A 26,615-nucleotide genomic window follows, 5' to 3' on the forward strand; every position below is an offset into this window, starting at 1 on the left:
TCAGACTTTGGTGTCCATGGGGTTCATTTGCCCTTTTTCCTCATAGGTTAAGGGGGCTTCTACACTGGAAAAGTCAGATGGCAGCTCAAAGAAAAGCTCATCATTGAAGCAGTTCTTATCAGATGGAGATGCCAAGGAGGGAAACTTCATGACCAGCCCAGTGAGCAGACCACCAACTGTAGAGGCTCCGATGGTGGTAAAGACAGCCGCAACCTGGTACAGCGCTTGCTCCCGTGCAGTGCGTCCCAAGCCTGGCTTCAGTCCAGGAATCACCTTCTGCAGTTCTAGCAGCTGTGGATCTCCTTCGGGTGGAGCACGGTGGGAAAAGATCTGGTACATGCTGGGCCCGTAGGTTTCCTCAGTGGCGAGAAGGATGGCGCAGATCCCTGCTGTGGCCGATATGATGCCAGTCAGTCCGTGCAGGTTGTGAATACCACACTGGTCTTGGATCCTCATGCGATAAGCCATAAAGGGGGTCAGGTACTTGTAACCAAAGAAACAGGCAGTACAGCCCATGACGCCCAGTGCATATGCAGCTACAGGTGAAATCATCATGTCCACAGAAGCTCCAACTGTCACACCGCCTGCTAGAGTCACATTTTGGATATCAGCCATCGTGAGCTTGCCTCTCTTATTGAATAGTGCAGAGAGTGCAAAGGCAGTGATAGTGGATGAGGAGAGACCTATGAAGGTGTGGAGTATTGCTCTGTGCTGATCATCGCCTTTAAATGTAAGCGCAGAGTTGAATGAAGGCCAGAATACCCAGAGGAACAGGGTTCCCATTACAGACAGGATATCTGAATGATAACTAGTGATCTCTTTAGCATGTCCATCATTCAAACTTGGCCGATAGAGCATAAATGTCACTCCTAGACCAAAATAGCAGGCAAATATGTGGATAAGAATAGTGCCGCCTGCATCATTGATCCTAATGTATTGGAGTACAGCCCACTCTGTCACAGCAAATATAGGAATCTCAAGAGAAGCCATGACCAGTAGCTGAACGGGACTGGTCTTCCCAAGCACAGCCCCGAAGGAGATGAGCACCACAGCACAGGCAAACTCTGCATTCACCAGGTTGATCACCCCCAGGTGAATTTTCCCATCATAGTAAAACTGGAAGAACCCTTGCATCAGGATTGCCCACTGGATTGCAAATGTAGCTGTGAGAAAGTTGAAGACCATCCCGCCAAAGCCGTAGAATCTGAAAAAAGCCAGCAGGCAACCGAAGCCTATGAAGATCATCACTTGCACATCAGCAAAGTAGGGGTAGTCGCGATAGAGGGAGTTCTCCATGGGGCTGGTCTCATTGTTTTGCAGCTTTGCGTTGGTATCGTCATCATAAGTGACAAAGACAGCATAAAGAGCTATGATGATCACCTCAAACACTAACACAAACACTGGCAGGCTCACTTTCAAACTCACTGAGTCCTTCATGTTGATGCTCAGTATCCAGACTGCGACTCCTCTTGCTACAGCAACACCCCTTTTGTACTTTTCTCTTTTTTTTTAAAGATCAGATAAGAGCAGATAAAGGCATTGGTTAAAGAGAGTGAACACATGCAATGCAGTTATTTAATAGTGGATTGTTATTTAACAACTCGAGAGAACAATGTACTTTAATCCCTCACTGCTCACAACTGAGCTTATCTCTCCCCCTGTGGTTTTCCGTAACAAGTTCTGATTGGTATTAAATGTCTTTATTTTAAACTAATCATGCGGAAAAAGGAAACAGATATTAAAATCAAGTTAAGTATCACAATGTCATTTTTTTGTTATTAATTCTGATGGCAGGAACATTGTGGTTTATAGATTAAAATGACAAATGTACATGACCCGATGGCAAAAGTGATGAATTTAAAGTTTCAGGATATCGAATAGTTAATAATGCAAATAATCTTTACAGGCAATCCAGTGTAGCTAAATGCATAGAAGCCAATGCACAGCTTGTAATGAATTAAGGGCCTGTGCTGTTGATCTATGGTGGAAAAAACATCTTTCTGCTATTGCTGCTATTGATGAATTTTAGATGAGTGTTTTAATTTCAGCAATGGATAATAATGGGCATCATTAATTAGAGTTAGGAGGCACAGTGTGGCTGGCACTTTTTAAATATAGATACAATTCAAATAGTTTTACATGACAGAGTGGGAAGGTGACACAATCATGAACTGTCACACTTTTATCACTTAAATACAGCACAGCCATTTAAAGCAGTCACTGTGGGCATTGTTAACTGTGTAAATCGTTTTTTTGGGGGAAAATTAAGTGCAATAAAAATAAGAATGTAAGAAAAGAAAGTGGTGGTATTTAATATTTAAATATTATAATATTATATTATATTATAATAATATTATAATAATAATCTATATTTAATTTTCTATATGTCATTATGGTTACTATTATTGTATATGTATATGATGTCATCCTTAGTTTAAAAATTCCAGATTTTATTTCAAATATGAAAATTCACAATTTTTCAGTCTTGGGATGTGATACTACTAAACACCTAATTAACAGCTGGAATAACAGGAATGACAAACTGTTATCACACTGAACCTGTTCAGCATTAGGAATATGTGTTGTGTCTGAAGCAAAAAGAGGAATTCTCTGATCAACATTAGAAAACAATCAGTTAGATCATAGTAAGACAAAGCAGTATTTCTCAATGTAAGCTATTCTGGAGTATGACAGGAGATATATAACATCATAATATCAATTAATTACTCCTGTTTTACATGCAGCTGTTCACTGTAGCAGAAAGTCTGTTTCTGATATTTATTGTGGATTCAGTAGAAAGCAATGAGAAAGAAGCCATTCACATATTTTGTTATTATAAACCTAATTCCATGTGGAGCACAAACTCGCATTTATCACTGAAATTGAAGTTCAGTTAATCAGAAAGACTCACATTGAATTTTGGGATATTATTTCAAGTATTTCAAGAATTTGGTGTGCAGTTTTTAAGTGTTTTTTAATATGAGTTTCTAAGTTTGCTGCTTGATAAATCAGACAATGATAGCAGAGTGCTGAAATGTGACCTTATTTATTTATTTATTTACAAACTGTATTGTCGTCGTCGTGGTTGTGGACTGTGACCTCAAAACCTCAAACCCCCACACACTCCAGTCCAGTAACAAGCAGCAATGAGCAGGTTAAAGGCGCCATTAAAATGCAAAAGAAGAAGAAGAATCACTCCCATAATGCATTGCATTGCCAACGTATGCAAACAGGAACATGGCTACCGGTGTTTAACATCAGCATTCTTGAAAAATTATCTTCTCCCTGACCGACATAGTCTGTGATACACCAGCTTTTGCTGATCCTCCGCGACAGGAGAAAGGTCGGAGTTTATCAGTAGACTTTGGAAACAGCTCCTCGCTTCTTCGTCGGTCACAGACAGGTAACGGGTCAGTTAGCTAGCTCCCGGTGAAGCTAACGCTACCAGTGCTGCTAATCTCGTCAGTTCATTTAAATGTTATCATCGCTGTCATCTCCTTTTGGAGACGGACTGTGAATCATTAGTCAAAGCAAGACGTGGAAAACACACCAGTATACTTTTATACCTGTGCTGTGAAACACACACATTAAGCCCCTGCATGGGGGCGGTAGTTTTTGTGTCTCCCAGAGCTTTGACACGTCTGCACCTCAGCTAAAACTTAATTGTCATGTAACTCGTAATTTGACTGTTAACTAGACTGCTGCTTGCTTTTATGCTTTATAGGGAGAGCAATGTAACAGCGTATAATGACGTATGTTTATGGTTTATAATTAAGCAGCTTGTTTGCCAGTTATCGTAGATGTCTGCCTTTTTTTCATTCAGATCGCAGTCGCGTATTGATCAGTTAAACAAGCGTGAGGGGGAATATGTTAATGTCACAGACATAATGCTGACAGAAAGAGACTAATGCTGAAAGAAAAAGAAAGGGCAAAATGTTCTGGAGTGACGGTGGAAGATCGGGTCCTGCTGAAGTAGGAGCACCATTTTCAGTAAGCAAGCACGGTAACAATGTGGCATTTAAGTCACCGAGTGGAACGACACACTCGAGGAACACTACATTTATTTACACCGAGACCACTGCCCCACAATCTGCCCCCAAAGCACAGCTAACCAGGGCTGAAGGCGAGGAAATTAGAATCTAGAGATGTGGCAGAAATCACCACAAGAACCAAACTTCAGACTTGGTAAAGGTCATGGTAAAATAAGTGCATTGGTGGCAAACATGAGGTCCAGGAGGCCAGAAGTGACCCAGCAGACTCCCAATTTGGATCTCTGGACCATCTGAACAAGTAAAGGAGGGCGTAACTCTTGAACCAAGTTTTATAGCTTTTCTTCCTGATAAGGTCCTCCCATATGTTTATTCATTGTGTACCTAAGCTCTTAAGTGACAGAAATGTGCCTGTTTTTTTTTTGTTGTTGTTTGTTTGTTTTTTACATTTTATTACTGTCTTCTATAGATGGTTCAGTGTTTTGTTTTGTTTTTCCTTCTTACAATGGGACTACAGTACAAATCAATAACATGTTTTCTATGACTTGATAAAACATCTATAATTGCAGGAGCTACCATTTTTTTTCTGTAATTATACAAATGTATTTCTCACAGTTTAAGCCCAAAAAGTCCTGCTGACAGATTTTTCATTTACTACAGCAGCATTTCCTTATCACGCAGAAAGGTTTATGGATGCTGTCGAATTATTAACATATCTCAGAGATTAAAAGTGTAGTTAAACTTCTTTACACTGACAAAAAGAAAAGTTTCACTGATGGAAGTGGGCTGTGTGCAGCCCACGATGTAAAATGAGTTTGACCTTCCTGCACTAAAGTAAGGGGTGAAAGTTAAAGGGGAAAAAATAGTTATAACGAAGGGAAATGTTTAAAAATGAAATGTTACACCTATTTCAGTTTTTAAAAGGATTTAGGATTTTCAGAAGACTTGGGTATAACAGTATTTTGTTATGAGAGAATATAATAATTTTGAGGAGTACTCGAGTATGAGAATATACTGATAAGGCAATCAATTGCTGAGAGGGGTACATAGAGTGAGTGAGCATGGGAACAAAGTGTATATGATGAGTTGTCAGCGTAATCCTGTTTAATGAAACCAGATTATATTTGCAAGCCGTCTGCCAGCCAGTGAATAGCCAAAAGCATTGCCAGTTGTTATTTGAAAATACTCAGGCTTTGTAGGATATCTTTTTTTTTTTTTTTGCTAAACATGTGCAAGACTTGGTAGATGTTGCTTCAGGTAAAACTCCGATGTCTGGTTTACCCTGTTATGTAATATCAGCATCTTTTATTATTGAACAGATTAGATAGGCAGTGGATTAGCCAGTCAAGCAGACTTATTGTCAGCATTTTTTATTTTTTACAGCTCATTAATCTTCATGACCTTTATTAATGTGTAACAAGGAAACAAAGGCAGGGTTGTATTTAAATACATAGGCATGTCTGGTCTGCATACAGTAAAGGCATTTGGTGTTTATTTGCTACTGTATCTGACAGAAAATGATGCATTTTTTCTGATAAAGAAAACAGATGATATGCTTGTTTTGAAGTGGTTTACTCAGTGGTTGGGAATTTCCGTTGGTTCTGGCTAAAACGTCTGGGGAGGGCGGATCAGTGAATACCCTAAATGGCATTCACTGATTCACTGGTTTCAGCTTCTCAAATATCATAATACTCATACTTTTCTTTTATTAGTAAACTAATCAGTTGGAAAAACAAAAAACAATTCCACTTACTTTGTCCTATTTCCATTAATATTTATGAAAGTGTTAATCTTTAAAAATGGGTACCAAAAGTGCAATGAATGACATTATAAATGGTTAAATGATGACCTGATATGGCGGAGCACTGCAGTTTAAACAATACATTTTGTGTTCACTGATGGTAATTACTACATAAATCTATTAAGTTTGTTTGAGGTTGTGGAGAGAAGCTATAAGAATCATTGTGATTGCTGCTTGGTGCATGTTGGGCAGGGGTCTAGTTTGATGCTGTCTCTGTGCCGTGGTCAAAGATAAAAACGTGAAAACAAAGAAGCTGTAGGGGTTTCATGATTGTAAAATGGTGTGGCTAAATTACCTGCAGTAGCCTCCCACATTGTGCATACTTACTGCCAGATGCAGCAGAAAATCAGGTGAATATTTGATAATTCATTAATGCTTTAATTTGAATTCACAATAAAATGTTAGATTCATTCTTCCTGTGAACAAAAAGCATTTAAAAAGTTACATTTATAACATTTTTCATATAAACTTTTACAGTTTGTCAGCAGTAACTCGTGGTTTGATGAATATTTGGTTGAATTTTGACCTCTTACTGCAGCTTTTTTCTGTGTGTGTTTCATGGCTGCAGCCTGTGGAGCAGGTTCAGGTCCTTTAAAGTTCATCATCTAAACATTTCCTCTGATTGCTGTCCAGCCTTTGGATATGTTGGTTCAGTTTCACAAATTAAACCTGCCCTCTATAATAGAATACAAAAATAAAGTGATACTCCAGTGAGACTGTGTGATTTCAGTGTGGGAAACAGATGATGGGTATTGGTGGCATTTAATTAGTTGCTTAGCAACATGAAGTTGGGTTGATGAGTATTAATTCTCAGGGGTTTGTATTAGTATTTTTGTTCCAGTAGTTGTCTTTAAGATGATCCTCTGCAATTTTGTTTCAGTGTGAGTCATCATGGCGAGTCCAAGGACCAGAAGAGTTCTGAAGGAAGTGAGAACTCAGGATGAGAATAATGTAAGTCCTTAAAGCTTCTGATCCATGTGGCTTAACTTCAGTTCTTAACCAAAATAATCTCAGCCCACCGGAACGTTTTTATTCTACTTTACAGAGAAGATAGCAGCTCCTTGAGAGGTTGCACTTTTGCACTATCGTCCTCTAAATGGCCCCAAATAAATGAATCACAAGAGGGCACACATTCTAGTTTAATTAGAGAAGGTTATTTCTAATATTCAGATCACACATTAGGAAAAACTGTATCATAGAGTTTGTTTGTAAGAACATTAGTTGGCTTTTTGCTGGAGAAAATCAAATGAAGAACTCCAGGGTATATCATTGAATATGAAGTGTGTTGTTGTTGTTGTTTTTTTACCTGCTTATATTCATCTGTTTTGTTTTTTTTTGGTTTTTTTTCAGCTGTGTTTTGAGTGTGGAGCTTTTAACCCTCAGTGGGTTAGTGTGACATATGGCATCTGGATTTGTCTCGAGTGCTCTGGCAAGCACAGGGGCCTGGGAGTACATCTCAGGTAACAATGTGATGAGTCATGGTGTCTCTTAACTTTAGTCACATTTTTGTGACATTTGGCAAACTACAAAGACATGTTAAACTTTGAGATAAGTTTACTATAGTAAAATAACATACAGTTATTAGTCAAAAAAATACATTTTAATCAAATGCTCTAGTGTATATATGGATTGGTTTTGTGAATATGTTACATTATTGGAAGAACATTGTTTACAAGCAACAGTCCAGAGTAGTCTGTGTATTCCTTCAAATGATCACAAAGAAATTGTTACAGCCTGATAATATGCAGTTTTATCTTTCCTTCCCCGTCTGCAGTTTTGTGCGCTCGGTCACCATGGACAAGTGGAAAGATATTGAACTGGAGAAAATGAAAGCAGGTGGAAATGGAAAATTCCGCTTGTTTCTTGAATTGCAAGATGATTATGATCCAAACTGGACTCTGCAGGAGAAATACAACAGCAGAGCTGCTGCACTCTTCAGGGACAAGGTAAGCTTCACACTCAGTTCTTAATTATTCCTGATGCTTTTTTTCTTCCAGTAACCCACTCACAGAGGACCGGATAAAACATAATGGAATAGAATAGCCCTTTATTGTCATTGTACATGTACAACGAAATTGTGGTTTAAATTATAAATGTATATCCTCAGTAATGAGATATATTTAGCTTGATATGTTTAGATATAATGATTTCCAGTTTGCGCTAACATCTTCACCCTTGTTCATCACTGCATTGACAGGTCGCAACATTAGCAGAGGGAAAGGAGTGGTCCATTGAGACCTCCCCTGCAAGAAACTGGACGTCCCCTCAACCCAAAAGCACTCTTTCATCCTCTCATCGGTATGAATGAAGGAGATTTTAAACTTACTAATGCTGGGTCTGATACTAGATAGAGAACAGCAGGCATCAAAACAGCAAATTGATATTTCTGTAATGTAAAATTTAGTTCTGGAGGATCTGGACAGAACTCGGCGAAATCCAGTGATAAAGCTTTTGAAGACTGGCTGAGTGATGATGTTAACTCTTATCAGAGGTAGGTTTCTAAAGTTTTCTATAAACATTAATATGGCAGCAAATGACTATTTGCTATGCAGAGATACATAGTGTATATCAGTGACATCTTTGGCAGAGAATAAGGTGTCATTCCTGTAATTATTGGTGTAACTTCATTTGCGCATACAAGGAAAAACATGAACGTTAAAGCTATATCGCAAACTACAGTATGGAGACTTTGAGAGATAATTCATAATTATTTAAAAATGCCAGCTTGACTTCATATTTATGACTGTATCTTGATTTATTGTCTCTCATGTACACAACCTTTCTGGAAATGGATAAAATCCAAAGTAATGAGTGACGTTTGAAATGTTGTTGCCCTTGTCTAATATCTGAAATTTTGCTAATTGTACATTTAAGTTTCCTTTATGAATCTTTGTTCTATTGGCTTGTGTACATTCAAAATAAAAAAAATCTTTCCTGCTTTTTCAGTGGAGGTGGTTACAGTGGGAATCAAGAGAACCGGTACGTTGGATTTGGCAACACAGTGACCCCAGAGAAGAAAGAAGAGGACTTCCTGAACAATGCCATGTCCTCTATTTATTCAGTAAGTCAAGACACACTTTTTTGGGAGGGTGGGCTGAACTGTATTTTAATTTTTTTTCTTTCTTAATATAACTTAACTTTTAAACATTTTATTAACAGGGTTGGAGCAGTTTTACTGTTGGAGCTAGCAAGTTTGCCTCTATTGCCAAAGATAATGTAAGTGACTTCAAACAAAGGTTAACTCATTCAATTTAATAATAAACTGAATAGGAAATGTATTCATTTTGTTTTTCTCAATGTGATACCAAAATCAACAAAAGCAGGCATTTTTGCATAAGCTTATTGAGAGCAAGATGTCTACACTATTTTAAGTGAGGTGTTTGTATTGTAATAGCTGGGCTCTACCCTGGGTTGTCTTAACCTGATTGCTGATGTCAGGCTAAGTGGTCACACATGGCTGGATGGCAAACTATAATTCTGGAAAAACATGAAGAGGCAGAAATTAACACAGCTCCTGCAGAAAAAGCAGTGGTTTGAGTGAAAGTAAGAGGAAATGCACTGTGTGAAAGTGTTTATTTAAATGTTTTGATCAGTTAGACTGGAAAAAATTACTATGAAGGTTAAACTATTTGAAGGCATTGAAGGAAAGCCATCAACAGCGCTGACTGTCTAAGAAGTTAACACACTTATCAGTATCACAACTTTATCATTAAGACACTGCCCATTGTAATCTGATAGATTATTCTATTAAATTAATGGTTAAATGTGCATGTGACAGTTTTAGTTTTAATCATTTTCAGCTGTGTAAACCCATTGGTGTGTAATTGTCAGAGAAAAACAAACGAACCAAAAAAACAAAACAAAAGTATAACTTTAGAGCCTCCTACTGTCTGCCTATTGAAGTCCAAAAGACCTGCCAGGATTAGTGATGCTATTTCCTGGAGAAGTGATTGGCCAGTAGGATTTCATACCTGTTGACCTCTAATCTGAAACCCAACCTGCTCTGAGGCAGGTTAGGTCTGCAGCCTAAGTTACTATGGTGATATACCCTAGAAAGAAGTTAACCCTCCTTCCCCAGGGTTAACCCTGAACTTGCCTGGATAAAACAAAAACCTGCTTTGCAGTACAGGCCTCTGTACTGAACATCTTAAATCTGGCCCTGAGAAATAGAGTCCATAGCATAATAATTTAGCAAGAGTAAAAATGAACATTTTTACAACTAACAGAACATTTTAAAAGCTAAACCAAAACAAGCCAGTACACTCTGGACATTACCGGAAACTAATAATGCTAAAAAATTAAAAACTGAAAATAGAAAAACTATAAATCTGATCCACACAAAGATGTTTTATTTTCATAGAATTTATGTTGGGCATTTAACTTGTGTATCTAAAAAAACAAAACTTTAAATGGTGATTATTTTTGTCCCTCTCATGCAGACAACTAAACTTGCAAACCAAGCAACCTTAAAGGTAAGTCTATCGCATCTCGAGTAGCCAGTTATTGCTCCTGTTAATAAAGGTTTTTGACTCTTCTACAGACTGTATTAAGTAGTCTCCTCTTTCTTTTGATGGTATAAGTATGCGTATGCCATTTGCTTGTAAATATTTTAATAATATAAACCTACAAGCAATAACTGTATTACTACTTTACTATCTCTTTGCCTTCTGTGGATCTAGTTAAGGGGCTATAAAGCGCCCCCAGAACCGGTAAAGCAGTTTGTAAATGCATGGTGCTTCTTTTATATCTTTTTTTTTTTTTTTTTAATATGTATCTACCATTTTTGTTTTTTCAGAATTATTGTCTGCTTTTTAGTTATTTTTTTTTTAACACTTTTAAAGAAACCTTTAACAAAAAATGTTGTCAGAATTGTCGTCTCCATGTGCTTCTGTTTGGTTAAACACAAGGCATTTTGTCTCTTCTCATATTTGAATTTGGAATATATGGATAACCTTTAGGACAAATGGAATAGGAGTGAACAGAAGCACTGTTCACTCACATCCACTGATTATGGGTTATCCTTTTTATGCATGCCAGTGTTTGTGTTTACTGCTAACAGCGCTGAAGAGGGACAATGGTATGCAAACACCTGATTGGTTTCTGTGAAAAAACGTGGGGAGTCCTTGATGCTATTCTGTAGAATTGAACACACAGAGTAAGAAGCAAAAATATCGTAATATTTGGGGTTATAGATGTGCCATGCTGCCAGTGTCTTGAACCATTACACCCTCTAGTGCTTGTTCAGTGTCATGGTGGATGGGAATGCTCAGGCTGCATGCTACTGCAGAACAAGCAGCTCAGTGTCTTGCAGTACTGTGAATGTTAAACTGTTTCATTCAAGTGAACTCTCCTCTCTGACTTCCAACTAGGCCACTGAGTTAGGACAGACATTAAATGAGAATGTTATCAAACCTACTCAAGAAAAGGTAACATTGATGTTTGAAGTTGTTGATTTGGTGGTGGGATGCAGTGCTTTTAGACACGAAACAGCTTCAGATGTGAATGTGCTATTTTCTCCGCTGCCTGTCTGTGCCAGTTTATCTGCTGTATGCCAACTAACATTAAACGACAAACCTGTAGTTTCAAAGATGGAAGGGGGGGGGGGGTAAACGCAAAGCTTTGTCTCTCTCTCTGTCAGTGACTCAGCTGTGGGATTTGCAGAAGCGTACGACTGTGAGCTGTTTATTTGGGAACGTGTGTGAGTCAGTGTGAACTGTCACTGGATCAAGCCTATAGCACAAACATTTTTAACAGCCAAACTCTTTGTTCACGTCATGTCTGAGTTCAAAGTCTCCAGCTTTCAGTGCACAAAATGACATCACGACTATTCTACTAGGTTTTGGTGTTGCTTTACTGGAGCCATTTTTATGTTCTTGAATCAGTGACAGCCGCAGTGAATTCCCTATAAACAGACAGCAGCATGCATAGATTCTGTAGGCAACAGACTATTTATTTATTTATTTTGTACCATAAGCTTCCTGAAAATTCGTGGCTTGTTTTCTGAGTGCTGTTAAGGCTCAAAGCTGTTACGCTTGAGCTGGTTTTGGTTGCATTCAGGTCAAAATGCAATCTCAAAACCACCGGCTGTCTGCTCACAGTAAACAAGACGTGATGCATCCTGGAGCTCTTCATTTGAAAGCCACAGCTCGTTACCTTTGGGGATTTGGTGTGTCTGAGCTTTGTTGTTGTTGTTTTTTTTCTCTTTCTTTTGACATCATGTAATATTAGAACACATGTTACCATTTTTGCAGTAATAGTAAGTGTTTTTGACACAATGCTTCTGCTTAGCAGATTTAACTGCCAAGTGAGCAGCTCCTGGATGTCATCTTTTTAAAAAAAAAAAAAAAAAGAAAAGAAAACAAAAGTATTTTTCCTTTTTTTTAAATTTTTTTTTTTAAAATTCAATTCCAGCATCAGCAGGGTAATTGACTTTTCAATCTTAACTGTTACACATAGAAGGGTGCCTCTTTTTACCATGCTTTGTAGTGATTTATTCTCTTTGAGTGGACCGACAGAAACAAAATGCTTTTGTCTTTTAATGTAGTGTTGGCAATATTAATTTAATGTATCTGTAGTCTGTGCTTTTTTTTTAAACACTCTTTACTGTCTTTCTTCTTCTTCCTCTTCTTTTAAATCATCTGTGCTGTTTAAAAAAATAAACAAAAAAACTGTATTGTTTTTTTTCCACAATCAAAAATGAGCTCTTCACCACGCATTTCATTAGACTGTTGTTTTTATTAGTTTTTAACAATAATTTGGCTCGTCCAGGTGAAAGATGGCAAATTGCTAGATGAAATGGCAGTCAGCATCACTGGGCTGGCAAACAAGGTAGGAATGGCAGACATCTGCCACACTGTGCTGATGCAAAACCAGTCTCCCAAGTGAGGAGCAGTAGCCCTGGCACTGCTATTGCAAACAGTATCCAAAACTGCCGGAGCCCCCCGATACACTATACGCTCTAGTCCTCCAAGGAGACTGGTTTTGCAGTGCCGTTAAGTTTGAACTATACTAATTACATTTAATTTCTTGTTTTTCTTGCTGCCATTTTGTTGTGGTGGTGAGTACATGATGTAAAAGAGTTAGAAAATGTGTTTTTGTGTCATTTTAATATTACTGCCTTGCTAAAACTAATTTGTTTGATTGTGTAGTAAAAACTGATTTGTCGTAATGGACTTGTTAGGACTTATTATTTTTTATTACGTTATTCTTTGACCTTTGAATGAATGAAAAATAAGGTATTTTACATGTACAGGTACACTTACATAAATAGTTTATTTCCTCCTTAGGTTCAGGGAGCTGGGTCAAAGCTGACTAATCTGTTCTCTGGAAAACAAGAAGATGGGTAATAAAAAAAAAAAAAGCTTAATACACAATAAATGAAATGTTTCATATTCAGAATCCTAAGCACTTTGTGATGCAATGCTGTAAGCTATGGCCTGTAAAAGCATTTCTTTATGTTCAGGTCTGCTGGTGAGAGCTACCAAAACATGGATGCCACTGAGGGATATCAGGGTAGTTCTAGCCAGCCTGTTGCAAGGGACTTCTGGGAGACCTTTGGCAGCAACAGCTCCTTAAAGGCTAAGAAATCTCCCAGCAGTGACAGCTGGACCATTGCAGATAATTCTGCCAAGAAGAGCTCTGACAGTTGGGACAATTGGGGCTCTGAAGCAGCATCCAACAACAAACACAGCACAGAAGAGAGCTGGGAGGCTTGGGACAACAACTGGGAGAATGCAGATGGTAAGACAAAGAAGAGTCCCACGAAACCTGCTGAGGAAACCTGGGAGAACGCAGACTGGTAGTGACCTCACAAATCTACATCTTCTTACCTTTTTTCCTACTCTGGCATTTTTCCCTCTGACTCTCTCTGTTCATCTCAACGGCACTTACAGGGAAAGCTCCATTAGCTTTGATCCTGTTAATGCATTTAAAATATATTTATTATCCTAGAAGCAAAAGAATGAAGCCCAGGGATGAGTTGAGCTCATCATGAGACGACTATTCATAACTTTACTGAATATCAGTCCTGTATATTATTGTAAATCGTCCTTATTAAAGGGAATTGAGCTAAATCAGACCATAATGTACTGCCTGGACCTAATACTCTTAAAGGTTAAGAAGCCAGTGTTCATACTGGATCGCAGGTTTAATTTCCGTATTAAAAAAACAAAGCATGAAAGAGAAAATCTGATGTTGTAAATTTGAACCCTTGTAAATACAGTATCACCATCTAAACACTAACAACTTTATGTTCTGTGTTTAATCAGGTTTGGCCCCTTAAACATTTTCATCTCTGTTTTGTAAAATGGATCAAAAATACTTTTTCACATAATAAAGTTCATTCCACCTCGTGTTTACCATTAATCAAAATCTCTTTGGTCACGTACAGTTTAAATAAAATGATCTGATGTATAATGAGTTGAGAATAAATCTCCCTCATGGTATTAATTGATTTCATTTTAATGAGCAAGTAGCTTTTTTCCCCCCCCTTTCTTTCCATCTTCCCAGTAGAGACCTGCAGATACAACACTGTCATGTTATCTGCACCAGCAAAAGTGCAGATAGGCGAAGGCAACAGAACGCTTTGAAGTTTGGCATGTCTAAAAGTTAGTAACTGCCATTCTGCTAAAACGGCTGCTTTAGGGTAAATCCAACTTGAAATCAAATTTTCATTGAATTTGACCCCCGTTTTGCATTTGCGAGCTTTTTAAGCCCTTTGATTGGTTGGATGAGTTAACTTTCAGTCAGCACAACCTGTCTGTAGGCCCAATTCACACTAAAATGTTCTTTTAAGCACATCCAACATCATATTTTATTTTATTTTTTGTTACACATCCTTTCAAGTAGTGTTGCTTTATGTTGCAACATTGTTTTTTTTATTTGCTTCACTGCTTAAATTAAACTGCTAAATAAATATGCCCGGAATACCTGCCAATGCTAGAATAGAATGGGGGTGGTATTGCAATATTGTGTGTTTTTCTCTCATTCTGACCTCAGAGCTGTTTGAAGTGACTTGAAACAGAATGAACTTTCCCATTAGAGTTCATGCAATCAGATCTGGCTGCATTCACTTGCAATGTGGTTTAGACTGGGCTCAGGTTGGACCAGGTGTTTTGATCAAGTTCTCTTATTAATGAATGAATAAATAAGAGTAATCACTCATATTATTAAACAAAAGAAAATGTATTTAAAGATTTCTAGTTTTGTTTTCAAGAGACATATTGTGAAATTTTTAATAAGTCATGTCTAAAGATGATATACAGTTTATTGTAGATAATTTCACACGAGAGGTCCTCTTTGCTGGTTATACTCTGTGTACTGTATGCAAGGGTGATGGTTGTGTGTCATTAATTGGACACAAGTTTGGATTTTTAGACTGTTTTATTATCAGCTCGTGACCATAGCTGGTGACAGGTCATTGTAGATTTTATCTCATACGAAGCATCTCTGTGTCGAGTGTTGTTGCACTGTGGTCGTTGTTTATATTACGAAGATTCTGTGTCACCGATATCTCTACACTGTATTAACATCTGAATTGCGGGGTAATGCTAATGAGGCTCATTATATGCTGGATGCTTTGATGGTCATAGCTCTCAAATGCTTGTTATGAATTAATTTAATCAACCTAGTGCATCCCTCGGTCAGATTAAATGGCAGCTGTGCTCACGTTGTTCATCAGAGATGCAAATGCATTTTTGAAAAGTTCATGGTTACAACAAGCGGAAATGTAATCAGTGTAAAATTGGGCTCTAGTAAGGTGTCTGGGTTGAAGTATAGGGCAATTTTGCATCAGCTAATTTCTTATGTGGCCTTTCATTTCCTGTAACCCTGTAAATTTGTTGCTTTTCATGCAAAAAATCTCCTCATACAACACTAGTTTAATGTCACTAAACCAATTACAACTTCAGGTTTTGCTAATATCAAAAGTAACATGATTGATTTGCATTTCCTGGTGCTTTTATTGGCCAATAGTTTACTCCTGCAGACAGTCCTCATTGGACACGAACACTTAGCTGATTGATTATTGAAGAATAAATGCTCCATTACCATTTTCCTACCTCTAAGAAGTCTTTGCTTTACTGCCTGGGTTAATTTAGTGAACATGTTTTATTTTATTTTTCTTCATTCTTTAGCACTGTTTTATTGTAGACCTTATCACCACTGGTAGTGTAACAGTAAAGCAGCAAATATGAGTCTACAGTGTCAGTCTGTTTTCAGTGATAATGCGGTGCTGTAAAGAAAAAAAAAATTTAATAATCACTCCTGGAAGATTTGTGTTGCTAAACCTCTGCAGTCGTGTTCATGTCTGGTCATGTGATCAAAGCCTTAAACAGCTGTGTTTGCTTTCTGTTGATACTGGTGCCACTTTACTTGTGTATATGTCAGATAACGTCAAATGATTCACTGTTACCCTCAACTTTTCCCTGTATTACTGAAGTATGTCAACTGTTTTATTATTATTTTTAACTTTATTATGGCATAAAACTGACTGCCAGTAAATGGATAAATTCTTTTTGATCTGCTCTCACTGTATCTAAACTGTTTAGTCCTGATATACCATAGTTTTTCTTTTAGTGAATCTCTTGCTGGGGTTACTAGTAATTGATTTTTGGATGATTTGCAGAATTTGTTTGTTATCAAAATGCATTTAAATGACTTAAAATATATTTTTCTCTTTTTTTAAAAGAACTGATTGTATTTTTTGCCACATGAAGTGAGTCAAATTCTGAACTTTCCAGAGCAGCAGTTCTGCTCATTTTCTGTGCCTGTGGATAACTTGAGAATGGGTATGTCTGTGTTTGTTGACTAAACTAATAATTATGTCAGAAATTGATGTCATGCATGAGATGTTATGTGATGCTAAAAACATTCAGTTGTTTCCTAAGTGAATTTAAGTGCAGTCGTCTGCTTGACCCTTCAAGTTTCACCAGCAGACATCCTGAGGTGAGCCAGTGTTACCGTACCCCCTCCCCCAAGGCTCTGGATATTTCTCCTGTACACATGTTTCTGTGTAAAATTAAAGAAAAAAATGTGTTGTGAATGCTTTTGTGGTGCAGTCTTCTGTTGATTGTGTGGATAGATGGATGGACGGTAGTGGAGGTGACAGAGTTCAAGGAGGATCTTTGCACTGTCATGACAACTATGTTACCATCACATTTGTCCAGGTTGCTGCAGACACAGATGTGCTTTGAGCGGTCATGGGAGACATTCAAAACCGTGAAACAGCAGAAGCGTGAACATACATGGTGCACAAGAGGAACAGAGATCTAGGATTCCTCTACACTCGTAGAAAGACCTACAGCAAGAGAGTTCAACTCCTTGTCTGTGTGGTGTTTGCATGTTCTCACTTGTGCCTAGGTGGGTTATTTGAGGTTTTCCAGCTTCCTTCATTCCTCCAGAGACATAGATTTTAAGGTTAATTGGTGATTCTAAATTAGCTGAAGGTGAGGTGTATAAATCCTTGAAGTAAATGTGTGAATGTATAAAGTTTTCTGGTAAGATTAGAAGTGCTATATGAAAGCAAACATTACATTTGCACGTGCAATATAACTGAAATCAATGTAAAAATAAACTGATAGTTTAAAGAAATTAGGACACATTTACTCTGAGCTGACTGCTAAGATCAAAACAGATGGAAAAAGGAGTTGGTGAGGTCATAAGATTGTTAAAGCATCTGAGGTGCCTTCAGTGAGTGATGAAATGTGCAAATCCTGCCACTTTCTTACCACTGCTACTGAGTTTGCAATAAGCATCTTTTTTTTATGTTTTGTGTTGGTTAATGTTGAATTAAAAAAAATGATTTGATGATATAGCAGTGAGGATGGCATTTAAAGATTGTAGTACTTGTTTAAAGTAAATATCCCAACAATTCCAGAAAGTTCCTCCTATTTTCACTTTTAATGAAATCCATTTAAATCATTATGGCTGTTTTTTTCCGTGTCTTGGGTAAAACAGGGCATGACGTTGTGTAAAAACAGATGGTCTTCTCCAAGAATAATTGGATCTTTTAGGTTTTAAAACATTCTCCCCGCTCTCTGAAACTACTATTAAAGATTTATAATGTATTTATTAAAGCCAGACCATTTATCCTTTTCTAAATTGATCTGTAATTAACCATTCGGTAGCTATCCGGACCACACAGTGACATATGAACAGTATGTAAGGGTTAAAGTGAGACGCCAGATAGAGAGTGCACAAATGATGAGGAGCCTGCCTCATTTGCAGACGGTGACATGGTGTCCCGCCTACAAGGCGTGGAACCGCGTCTCCTTTTCACGAGGATTTCACTGGGGACAGAGGGAGATACCGAGAGCACCATCGATGGCCAGGACACGGGGTGAGTAGCACCAAGTATGACATTAGCAGATAAGTACCCCTCGTTAAAACCCTCCGGCGAAGCCGGTGAGCATCTTCTGCTCGGGTGACGGGCTGTATCCTGACTGCAATGGAGGAGGAGACGGGGACAGGCTGGGCTGGATGATTGAATAACACTAGCCGCCTTCTGAGGAATAACGGTGGTGCTCACTGTAATAGCGAGTAAGTTTGCTATTAATCTGAGGCAGAGAACAGCAAGAGACGTTAGCTGCTGTTTAATTAAAGAAACGACACGATCATGAGTTGTGATTGATTACGCTAAACATCACAAGGTTGCAAATGCAGCCTTTCAATGCACCAGTCGGTGGGCTTCAGTTAACCACAGCTCTGATCCTGACTAATCGATCACCAACAATTACGCTTTAAACATTTTAAGTTTAAGTTTCTGATTAAACAAGCGTGGATGGTTATATTAATGATGGCTGAGAATGAGCTGCTAAGAAGACATCAGCCTTCTCAATTGCCAGAGGATGACTGTTATCGCACTCTGGGCTACCAGAAGATAAATTTGCCTTAATTGTTTTTTGTTTTTGTTTTTTTAAGAAAAATTACCAAGGCTGTTTTTTTTCCTGAGACAGCAGCTATCGTATAACCAGAAGGGGCGCCACTGCGCACGATCAAGTAGGCAACTAGCTGTCATCAAAGTTAGGCGCTTCTCAGTTTTTCATGTGTGAACCCGTTTTTTAATGCCCACCGGCCTGGATGGGAGCCCCGAACCACATTTAAAACCACAGTAAAATGGCGTCAGAAACATCCGGGTCGCGGTGAGAAGTAGCTGGTGGCGCCGGGGGGATACAAAAAGTTGGGAGTCTTTTGAATTTAGGCTCCGACCACACTGTTGGGTTTCTTTTCAGGCTTGAGCTTCTTAGCAGTAGTTGCTAAGCTACCACCACAGCGCGTGCAGCCAAATAAAAAGCTCCCAGTGCGCGCGGCAGCCGCGAATCCAGTCACACCAGCCAGATGACAGGCCCGCAGAAAGTGGAAAGAAAATAGTTCCCATCGCTTTTCATCAGTATGTCTGCTCTGTGCACAGTCACCAGAAATGGACAAAACCAGAAGGTATTTTGAAATGTCGAGGAAGGAGAAACACAGGTGTAGTCACTGCATAGTCCTGTGGGATAAAGTAAAGGGTATCGATCACAAGTATATACAGTGCCAGTACTGCCGATACCGATACTTTTAACTTAGAAATGCAGCTTATGTAGGGAAGAGCAACGTGTCATCACTTATGAGGTGAATCACCATCAGTTTGCAAATTCTGAGCACATTTTAATCACCACTGTGATTTTTACTTTCTGCAATAATTAGTTAAAAAAATAAAACACACTTCATTTTTTATGAGGACCTGTGATGTAAACGTGTCTGTTTCTAAAGGACTTTGGTTCAACTTCTGATGTCTAAATGTCCTATGGGCTATAAATAAAATAGATGTGACATTCGACACAAAAACCGTGACATATTTTATAATATCCCCAAAATAATGTATTTAACACAGTTCAGCGGGCAAAATACTGAACATAGAGGTTAAAAACAAAGTATTGATGCTATTGTGCTATTATTAATTCAATACCAATACCAGTGTTGGTATTGATACTTTTTGGACCAAGCTGCCTACCTCTAGTGCACCTCTGGTTCGCTTGAATGACTAAGTTACGCAGATCTATAGACTATCCATAGAGAGCTTATTAATAACAATTGTCCACCAATGGAGATTATTTACTAAAAACACAAACCTTGTCTACAGAATATAATTGGATATGTTTAGTAAGAAAAGCACAAGGGATACCTGATTTTAAATTCTGGCTGAAAAAATGCATTGTAACTTCTTACATTTACAGAAATGTATCCTGAAATATGCCTGATATCAGTTGGTTATTTACAGTTATCTTTGTCTTTCAGGGAACAAGCAAATAAGAACAAATATTACTCATTTTACTTTTACAAAATGATAAATGACTCTTTTACTAACCATTATTGCTCATGTTTCTGTTGTGTTTCATCACTGGCTGTGGTTTCAGTTTTTGACCTAGCTGTTTATTTACATAAATATCTAATTGGCCAATCACATTGCAGCGTCTCCATGCAGTTAGACATGTATACATGGTCAAGATGAGCTGCTGAAGTTCAAACCAAGGATGAGAATGGGGAAGAAATGTGAACAACTTTGAGCATTGTTGGTGTCAGACAGCCCATATGATACCAACAATGCTCAGAAACTGCTGATATACTGGAATTGTCCTACACAAAAATCTCTGGCAGCTTACAGAGAATGGCAGCTCTCTGGGTAAAAATGCTTTATTAAGTTTAGATGTGAGAGGAGAATGGCCAGACTGTTTTGAGCTGATAGGAAGGTAATAGTAACTTACTTACAACTCGTTAAAAGTACAGTAAAGATGCAGAATAATGTCTTTGAACGGCAACACAACATGTCAAACTTTCAAGCAGATGGGTTCTGGCAGCAGAAGACCACACTGAGTGCCCCTTCAGTCAGCTAAGGACAGAAAACTAACGCTACAATTCACACGAAAATTGAACAATTGAAGATGGGAAAACATTGCCTGGTCTGATAATTTCTGTTGCAACATTCAGGTCGTAGGGTCAGAAATGGCATAAACAACATGAAAGCCGGGATCCATCCTGCTGTGTATCAACAGTTCAAGCTGGTGTGATAGAATGGGAGATATTTTTTGCCTACTTGAGAATTGTTGGTGACCATGTCCATCACTTTATCACCACAGTGTATCCACATACTGATGACTGCTTCAAGCAGGATAAACTAGAAGCAGTTCAAGAAACCGGTTTCTTGAACATGAGAATGAGCCCACTTTACTCAAATGGCCTCCACAGTCTCAGTCCAATAGAGCACTTTTGAGATGTGGTCATAGATAACGTCAATATGCGGGCCACAAGTTTGAGACCCCTGGTTTATAGTAACAGATACTTTTTGTTTGTGCAGATATTTAGCCACATGTCATTGCTGAATAGGGCTGGAGGCTGGACTGGGACAAAAAATCATCCCTGGCCGATGGCATAAGTTTGATTATGGATATTGAAGCAGTCGTATTGCAGCATGTGACAATAATTAAAAGCTACGCTTTAGCTATTAGTAGTGGCTCATGGTCATTTTACCCGAATCCTTGAGTCTCTCCCTTTCTAAATATGTCCCTCTATGTATTTTCTTACCACGTTAATAGAATTTTCCTTGTCTCTTCCTCACTTCTCCACAGCTGGTGCTAGCAGCAGTTAATTTGCTGTATCTATTATTAGTTTCTTTTTATTGTCTTCTCTCAGCTCCACCATCGCCACTTCTTCCACACAAAACTTTTTCTACAAGCTGCGTGAGCACACAGCGACAGTAGGGGAAGAGCTGGTCGTGTTAAGAGATTTGACTGGGAGATCCAGTGTCAGTAATAAAAATGAACAAATGGATTGTTGTCGGCGCATCCCAAAAGTGCGTCGGCCCACCAGGAAAATGCCCGGTATGCCAGATTACTGGTCCAACTCTAGTGCTGTACATCAGTACAAGAACATGTGGAAAATGTTTTTACTATATTTTCTTTGTAAGAGAACAGGCCTTTTAGCAGATATTAGAGATCAGAGATTATATAATGGACAGTCTGCAAAACCAGTATTCTGTCATGTATTATTAATTTTTCCTCTTTCTTCATCATAATCAATATTTATTTTAGGCATAATTCACTCAGTGGTATTTTCAGACTCCACTGATAACTTGTTTACTTGATGTAAATGTTAATGCTGTGCATCAGTCTGTTAAGCTGTGTTCTGACACTATCACAGTTGAGTGATCCCCTGGTCCAAAGATGAAAGGATTTGTGCATGCTAATTATTTAAAGTACAAGAGCTTAAATCTTTATCCCAACTTTGATCAGGAGAAACTGGCATCTGCGGTGCAATGATATACTGACAGCTCAGGCTGCATTCTCTAAAGAATGAACTTAAACTCAAGAACAAACTGCTTTATTTCGTGACTGATCAAAGGAGCACGGTGTCAGACATCACATCCACTGATCATATAAAATGGCAGGCAAACGTATTTATAGAACAAACATTCAAACTCTTCAGAAAGACTGTGCTGGAAATATCACTATGCTGGTAAATCTCTAGGGAATACAGTTGTTGGTTCAGTTCGTTTCACAAAGGTTTGTCTCCCGTGTAACAGTAGGGCAGTGCTTTACTTCGCAAATGAGTAGCTGAGCTTTACAAAGCGCTTTGTATCCTGAAAGCACCCTGAATGCAAAGAGCCATTTGGGAAACAGCAGTGTTTCTTTTCTTTACAGCTGTCTCCCAATCAGACGGCTTTTCCTGCTCGCCTCGTGTCTGAGCAGAGGGGGATATCGGTGTGTTGCCAAAGACCGGTCCCTGCTGTGCTCTTCCTGCTTTTGTATCGTCAAGCTTTTTCTGTTGCAGATCGTGAAAAATATGTTTAATAAGCGTCGGTGTTCTGCTGAAATTAGGTGTTAAAGGTGAGGCCTGACTAAACAAGAGTGCAAATAAAAGTCAGAACAGTTATAAAAACTGAATTAGGCTACACGAGAGTGAGCGTTATAAAGGAATTTGAGTTCAAACGGAGCAGATGGCCAGAAGGTAACAGCCCATATTGTTCCAATTAATAACCATTTTCCACACAGTTTTTGGATTCGTACAAGCTCTATTTATCTTTACTTCTTCATTGCCAAAATACAAAATGTGAAAAGGAAATAAAAGAGACGTTTTCAGTAATAACTAAACTGTAATAATTTACCGGTGTAATAATGTTTTTGCATAGAGGGTGCAGAGCGAGCTGGAAATGAAGGTAATTAGGTTATGCTTTGCAAATAATATGCAGATATGTCAAGGGCAACATAATTCAGCAGACCAGACTCAGCTGGCAGAAAGCTTGACCCAGCCGAGATATTTATGTGACTGTGTGTGTGTGTTTGTGTGGGTGGTTTTGTGAAACAGTCATGCTTATTGATCTGTTCTCTGACAGATTCAGTTCACTGAAGAGAAAATGCAGCAACTGAGCGAATTGAGCTTTTGGGTCTGCATGACCAGGCTGTGTTTTTCTATGTTCACAGGGGAGCTGACACAGAGGTTTATGCAGCAGAGCTGTGACAGCGACTGACGCTTTCAACAGTTATCAGTTAGGTGATGTACAACCCTAGATTCATACTAATATTCTCATTGTCTGACTCTTGAGCCACATAGCTCAGTAAGGCAGTTCTTTGTATTTTTAATCATCATTTATTTGAAGAGTAACATTTAAATGTAGTGGTTCAGAAAGTCTCTGAATGACTGGTGTTATTTATTTTCCTTTTTTTTCTACAGGGTGCTAACAAAAACACGGCCATGCCTCCCCCATCTGACATCGTGAAGGTGGCTATTGAATGGCCTGGTGCCAATGCTCAGCTAATAGAGATGGACCAGGTATGCATGAGTACGACAAATGACATAAATCCTCACAATGCCTCTAAGAACTTATCTTCCTCTAGCTATTACAGTGAATCATTCAATTCAGTTCAGTTTTATTTATGTAGTGCCACAACAACGGGTCGCCTCAAGGCTCTTTATGTTATAATGTAAAAACCCTACAGGAACAGAGAGAGAATCCCAACAATCAGATGACTCCCTATGAGAAAGCACTTGGCAATAGTGGGAAGGAAAAACTCATTTTTAACAGGAAGAAACTTCCAGCAGAACTGGGCTCGTGGAGGGGTGGCCATGTGTCATGAGTGGTTGGGAGGTGAGGGGAGGAAGACGGGCCAAAAGACACACTGGAAGAGAGCCAGAGATTTATAATAACTAATGATTAAATGCAGAGAGGTGTATAAACATGCGTGGGCTGTAAAGAGTTGAGTGAAGAATAAACGAAGCGCATAACAGGAAGGGGAATAACAAAGGGGAGGAAATTATGTGCGGCTTTAATGTGAAAATTTCATGTATGCAAAATACGAAAGTACCCCAACTGGCAGATTTGATAGATAGTGCCATGTGAGGAGTGATGATTCATGATTCCTTTAAGTCCTTTAATGTTGAATTTTTCAAGTCTGTAAGTTTCTTTCCCCTCTTTGCAGAAAAGACCTTTGTCCTCAATAATTCGGGAAGTATGTGATGGGTAAGTATTACTCCTGTATGTTTTAATTGTTTCCAAAGGTATGTTCTGCAGGATTACTTAAAATATTTGAGATTTATTTAGTTTCTAAAGTGGTAGCTATAATGAACTAGACTTTGGTGATTAGTAGAATGTAATTATAATACTGAAAGCTTTATTACAGATAGCTCAATCAAATGGAAGATCTAAGGAGCACATTAGTTAACTAACTAAACTGTAAGAAGCAGTGAAAGCCCAGAAAAAAGATGAGACATGTCATTCTCTTAGATCTGCGTCATGAAAGTCTATGTGGAAAAGCTAAACATGAGAAAATGCTTATGATGACCACACTTAGTGCTGTAACACCACACATAACCCGACTCACCTCTTTCTAACCCCCATTGTTGTGTTTGGACTTTTTTGCACCTAAGTGATGGCTATTACAGATTCTATCCCACCCATCCAGCTCTTAGCCTGGCTCCATCTACCCACTGCCTCCTTTTACCATCTGAAACAGAAAATTCTTTGCACTTTACTGTAAACACCCACTGAGTGATTCTCCTCCACAGCCTCTCGTGTTTGCTGCTCGTGTAAATACAACTGCTGAAGGCAACAATCTGACTTCGAGCAACCTTTTGTTCATGCATACCAGAGTATGCTGCATTGCATTACATTTCTACAGTGTGTTCTACTAATTTTCTTCTTTATTTTCCTAGTATTCAAAACTGATATTGGATATTAATTCTTTAGCAAACATTTTCTCTCTGCTTTTGTCTCCAGCTGGTCTTTGTCTGGCTCAGAGCAGTTTGCCCTGCGTTATGCTGATGGTCCTCAGCTTTATATCACTGAGCAGGTGAGCTTCATTGTTTTCTTCCTAACCTTGAGATGAGGACTTTATGAATTGATACTGAACTCTGTTGTAATCCTTTCAGAGTCGTGGCGACATCAAGAATGGGACCATTCTTCGATTAGCAATTTCTCCTGTAAGTGCAAAATGTGGCATTGAAAGTGCCATAGCTATACATTTGCTGGAGAAGCGCTCTCTTGTGTGACAAAATAAATACAAAAATATATTAAATGCTTATGTTTTGCATGTCTTATAAGGTGCACTCACTGTTAACAATAATAGCCATTACTACAAACATTAAATCAGCCAATCACGTGGCAGCAACTCTGTGTATTCACACATGTAGACATGGTGAAGATGACCTGCTGAAGTTCAAATGAAGCATCAGCATGGGGAAGAAAAATGATTTAAGTGACTTTGGATGAGGCGTGGTTGTTGGTGCTCGACAGGCCTGTTTTGAGTATTTCAGAAACCGTTATATAATAAAAGCAAGGTGTACCTAAAAAAAAAAAGGTTAGTGTATATATCTTGCAGTTTATAAGACACTGGTCTCATAAAAGATCACATTAACATTTGCTATTGTAGCTAATAGAAAATTATTAAAATGTATTATTCCACATGGGCTATAAGTTTCTCCATATATGTTTACAGTAAATTCAGTGACCTGGACAAGGTGATGAAGGTATCATGACACTGATTGATCGTGTTTGTCTCTGACAGGCTCGTGCTGCTCGCCAGCTCCTGGAGAGGATCCAGTCCCATGGCATCGATGCTCGCCTCGAGGCTCTGAAGGAGCTCGCCAAGCTCTCTGCAGATCCAACCTTTGCTGCAGAGTTCATCAACATGGAAGGCATTGGGACGCTGGCTCGTCTTGTGGAGAGCGGCACTCAGTGAGTTTCTTTACCCCTCAGCCATTCAAACTGATACCATTGGTGACCTTGTTCTTAAGGTCAGAGGTCAGGTTTTCTGAAAAGCTTATACTACTTGATACTTGTGAAGGAGGTGATGTAAGATTTTGAAATTGATACCATAGGTGCATCTGACTGTGTGTTGTATCATCTTTGTTGAATTTGCAAAGCTTGGCATTGCTTAATGGCAGTGCTGTAAACTGCTAAGGCTATTAGCAATTTTTAAAGAACATCAGTTTCCTTTACTTTTGCTGCTTCCCTCTAAATCCACTACTTGCACTTTTAAGCTCAGTTCACATTCATTTAATGATTTTATTTATATACTACAGTTGGATTACTTGTGGAGGTCAAATAAAGCCACTTAGTCAAAAAGATAAGTTTTGGCTTTTTAAAGTCTGCCCTCGTATCAGGATTTCTGTAAAGTTAATCTAAATGTTAACGTGTGATCTGAAAGGCCTGCCCTGACTGTACTTCATTCCCTTCAGCTTTGGTGAAATGTTGGCCTTCACTCTCACTGCCTTCCTCGAACTAATGGATCATGGCATTGTGTCCTGGGACCTTATCTCATTGTCCTTCATCAAGCAGGTACTTCTTCCAACAAAAG

The 26,615-nt window shown here is 38.6% G+C and overlaps 3 protein-coding genes across 12 annotated transcripts in view; 2 read left to right on the forward strand and 1 right to left on the reverse strand.

Moving 5' to 3' along the window:
- Positions 1-18,903, reverse strand: rh50 (Rh50-like protein). Its single transcript, XM_026168263.1, has 2 exons — positions 18,860-18,903; positions 1-1,501 (listed from the first exon to the last, which is right to left on the reverse strand). The coding sequence occupies exon 2, from the start codon at positions 1,435-1,437 to the stop codon at positions 1-3; it is 1,437 nt and encodes a 478-aa protein (XP_026024048.1). The 5' UTR covers positions 1,438-1,501; positions 18,860-18,903.
- Positions 3,190-16,831, forward strand: arfgap1 (ADP-ribosylation factor GTPase activating protein 1). 5 transcript variants are annotated; one of them, XM_026168248.1, is made up of 13 exons: positions 3,190-3,403; positions 6,671-6,741; positions 7,141-7,250; positions 7,565-7,736; positions 7,988-8,088; positions 8,195-8,281; positions 8,737-8,851; positions 8,950-9,006; positions 10,230-10,262; positions 11,160-11,216; positions 12,559-12,618; positions 13,077-13,132; positions 13,253-16,831. In XM_026168248.1, the coding sequence occupies exons 2-13, from the start codon at positions 6,682-6,684 to the stop codon at positions 13,590-13,592; spliced, it is 1,248 nt and encodes a 415-aa protein (XP_026024033.1). In that variant the 5' UTR covers positions 3,190-3,403; positions 6,671-6,681; the 3' UTR covers positions 13,593-16,831. The 5 variants fall into 5 exon arrangements, with proteins under 5 accessions (XP_026024033.1, XP_026024037.1, XP_026024035.1 ...); XM_026168252.1 differs by lacking the exons at positions 11,160-11,216; positions 12,559-12,618 and adding an exon at positions 10,470-10,499 and having other exon boundaries at positions 13,083-13,132; XM_026168250.1 differs by lacking the exon at positions 12,559-12,618 and having other exon boundaries at positions 13,083-13,132.
- Positions 17,957-26,615, forward strand: part of elmo2 (engulfment and cell motility 2) — a 21,772-nt gene continuing 13,113 nt past the window's right edge. For 3 of the 6 annotated variants that reach the window (XM_026168223.1, XM_026168222.1, XM_026168224.1), the window contains exons 1-8: positions 17,958-18,127; positions 23,244-23,313; positions 23,494-23,592; positions 24,240-24,280; positions 25,037-25,109; positions 25,189-25,239; positions 25,824-25,993; positions 26,497-26,596. In XM_026168223.1, the coding sequence (XP_026024008.1) occupies positions 23,515-23,592; positions 24,240-24,280; positions 25,037-25,109; positions 25,189-25,239; positions 25,824-25,993; positions 26,497-26,596 (513 nt within the window). In that variant the 5' untranslated portion in view covers positions 17,958-18,127; positions 23,244-23,313; positions 23,494-23,514. Of the gene's footprint in view, positions 18,328-23,243; positions 23,314-23,493; positions 23,593-24,239; positions 24,281-25,036; positions 25,110-25,188; positions 25,240-25,823; positions 25,994-26,496; positions 26,597-26,615 lie in introns of all 6 variants that reach the window. The other 3 variants (XM_026168220.1, XM_026168218.1, XM_026168221.1) reach the window with 3 other exon arrangements.

Source organism: Astatotilapia calliptera, chromosome 5 (assembly GCF_900246225.1).
Source record: "Astatotilapia calliptera chromosome 5, fAstCal1.2, whole genome shotgun sequence".
Classification (NCBI taxonomy): Eukaryota; Metazoa; Chordata; class Actinopteri; order Cichliformes; family Cichlidae; genus Astatotilapia; species Astatotilapia calliptera.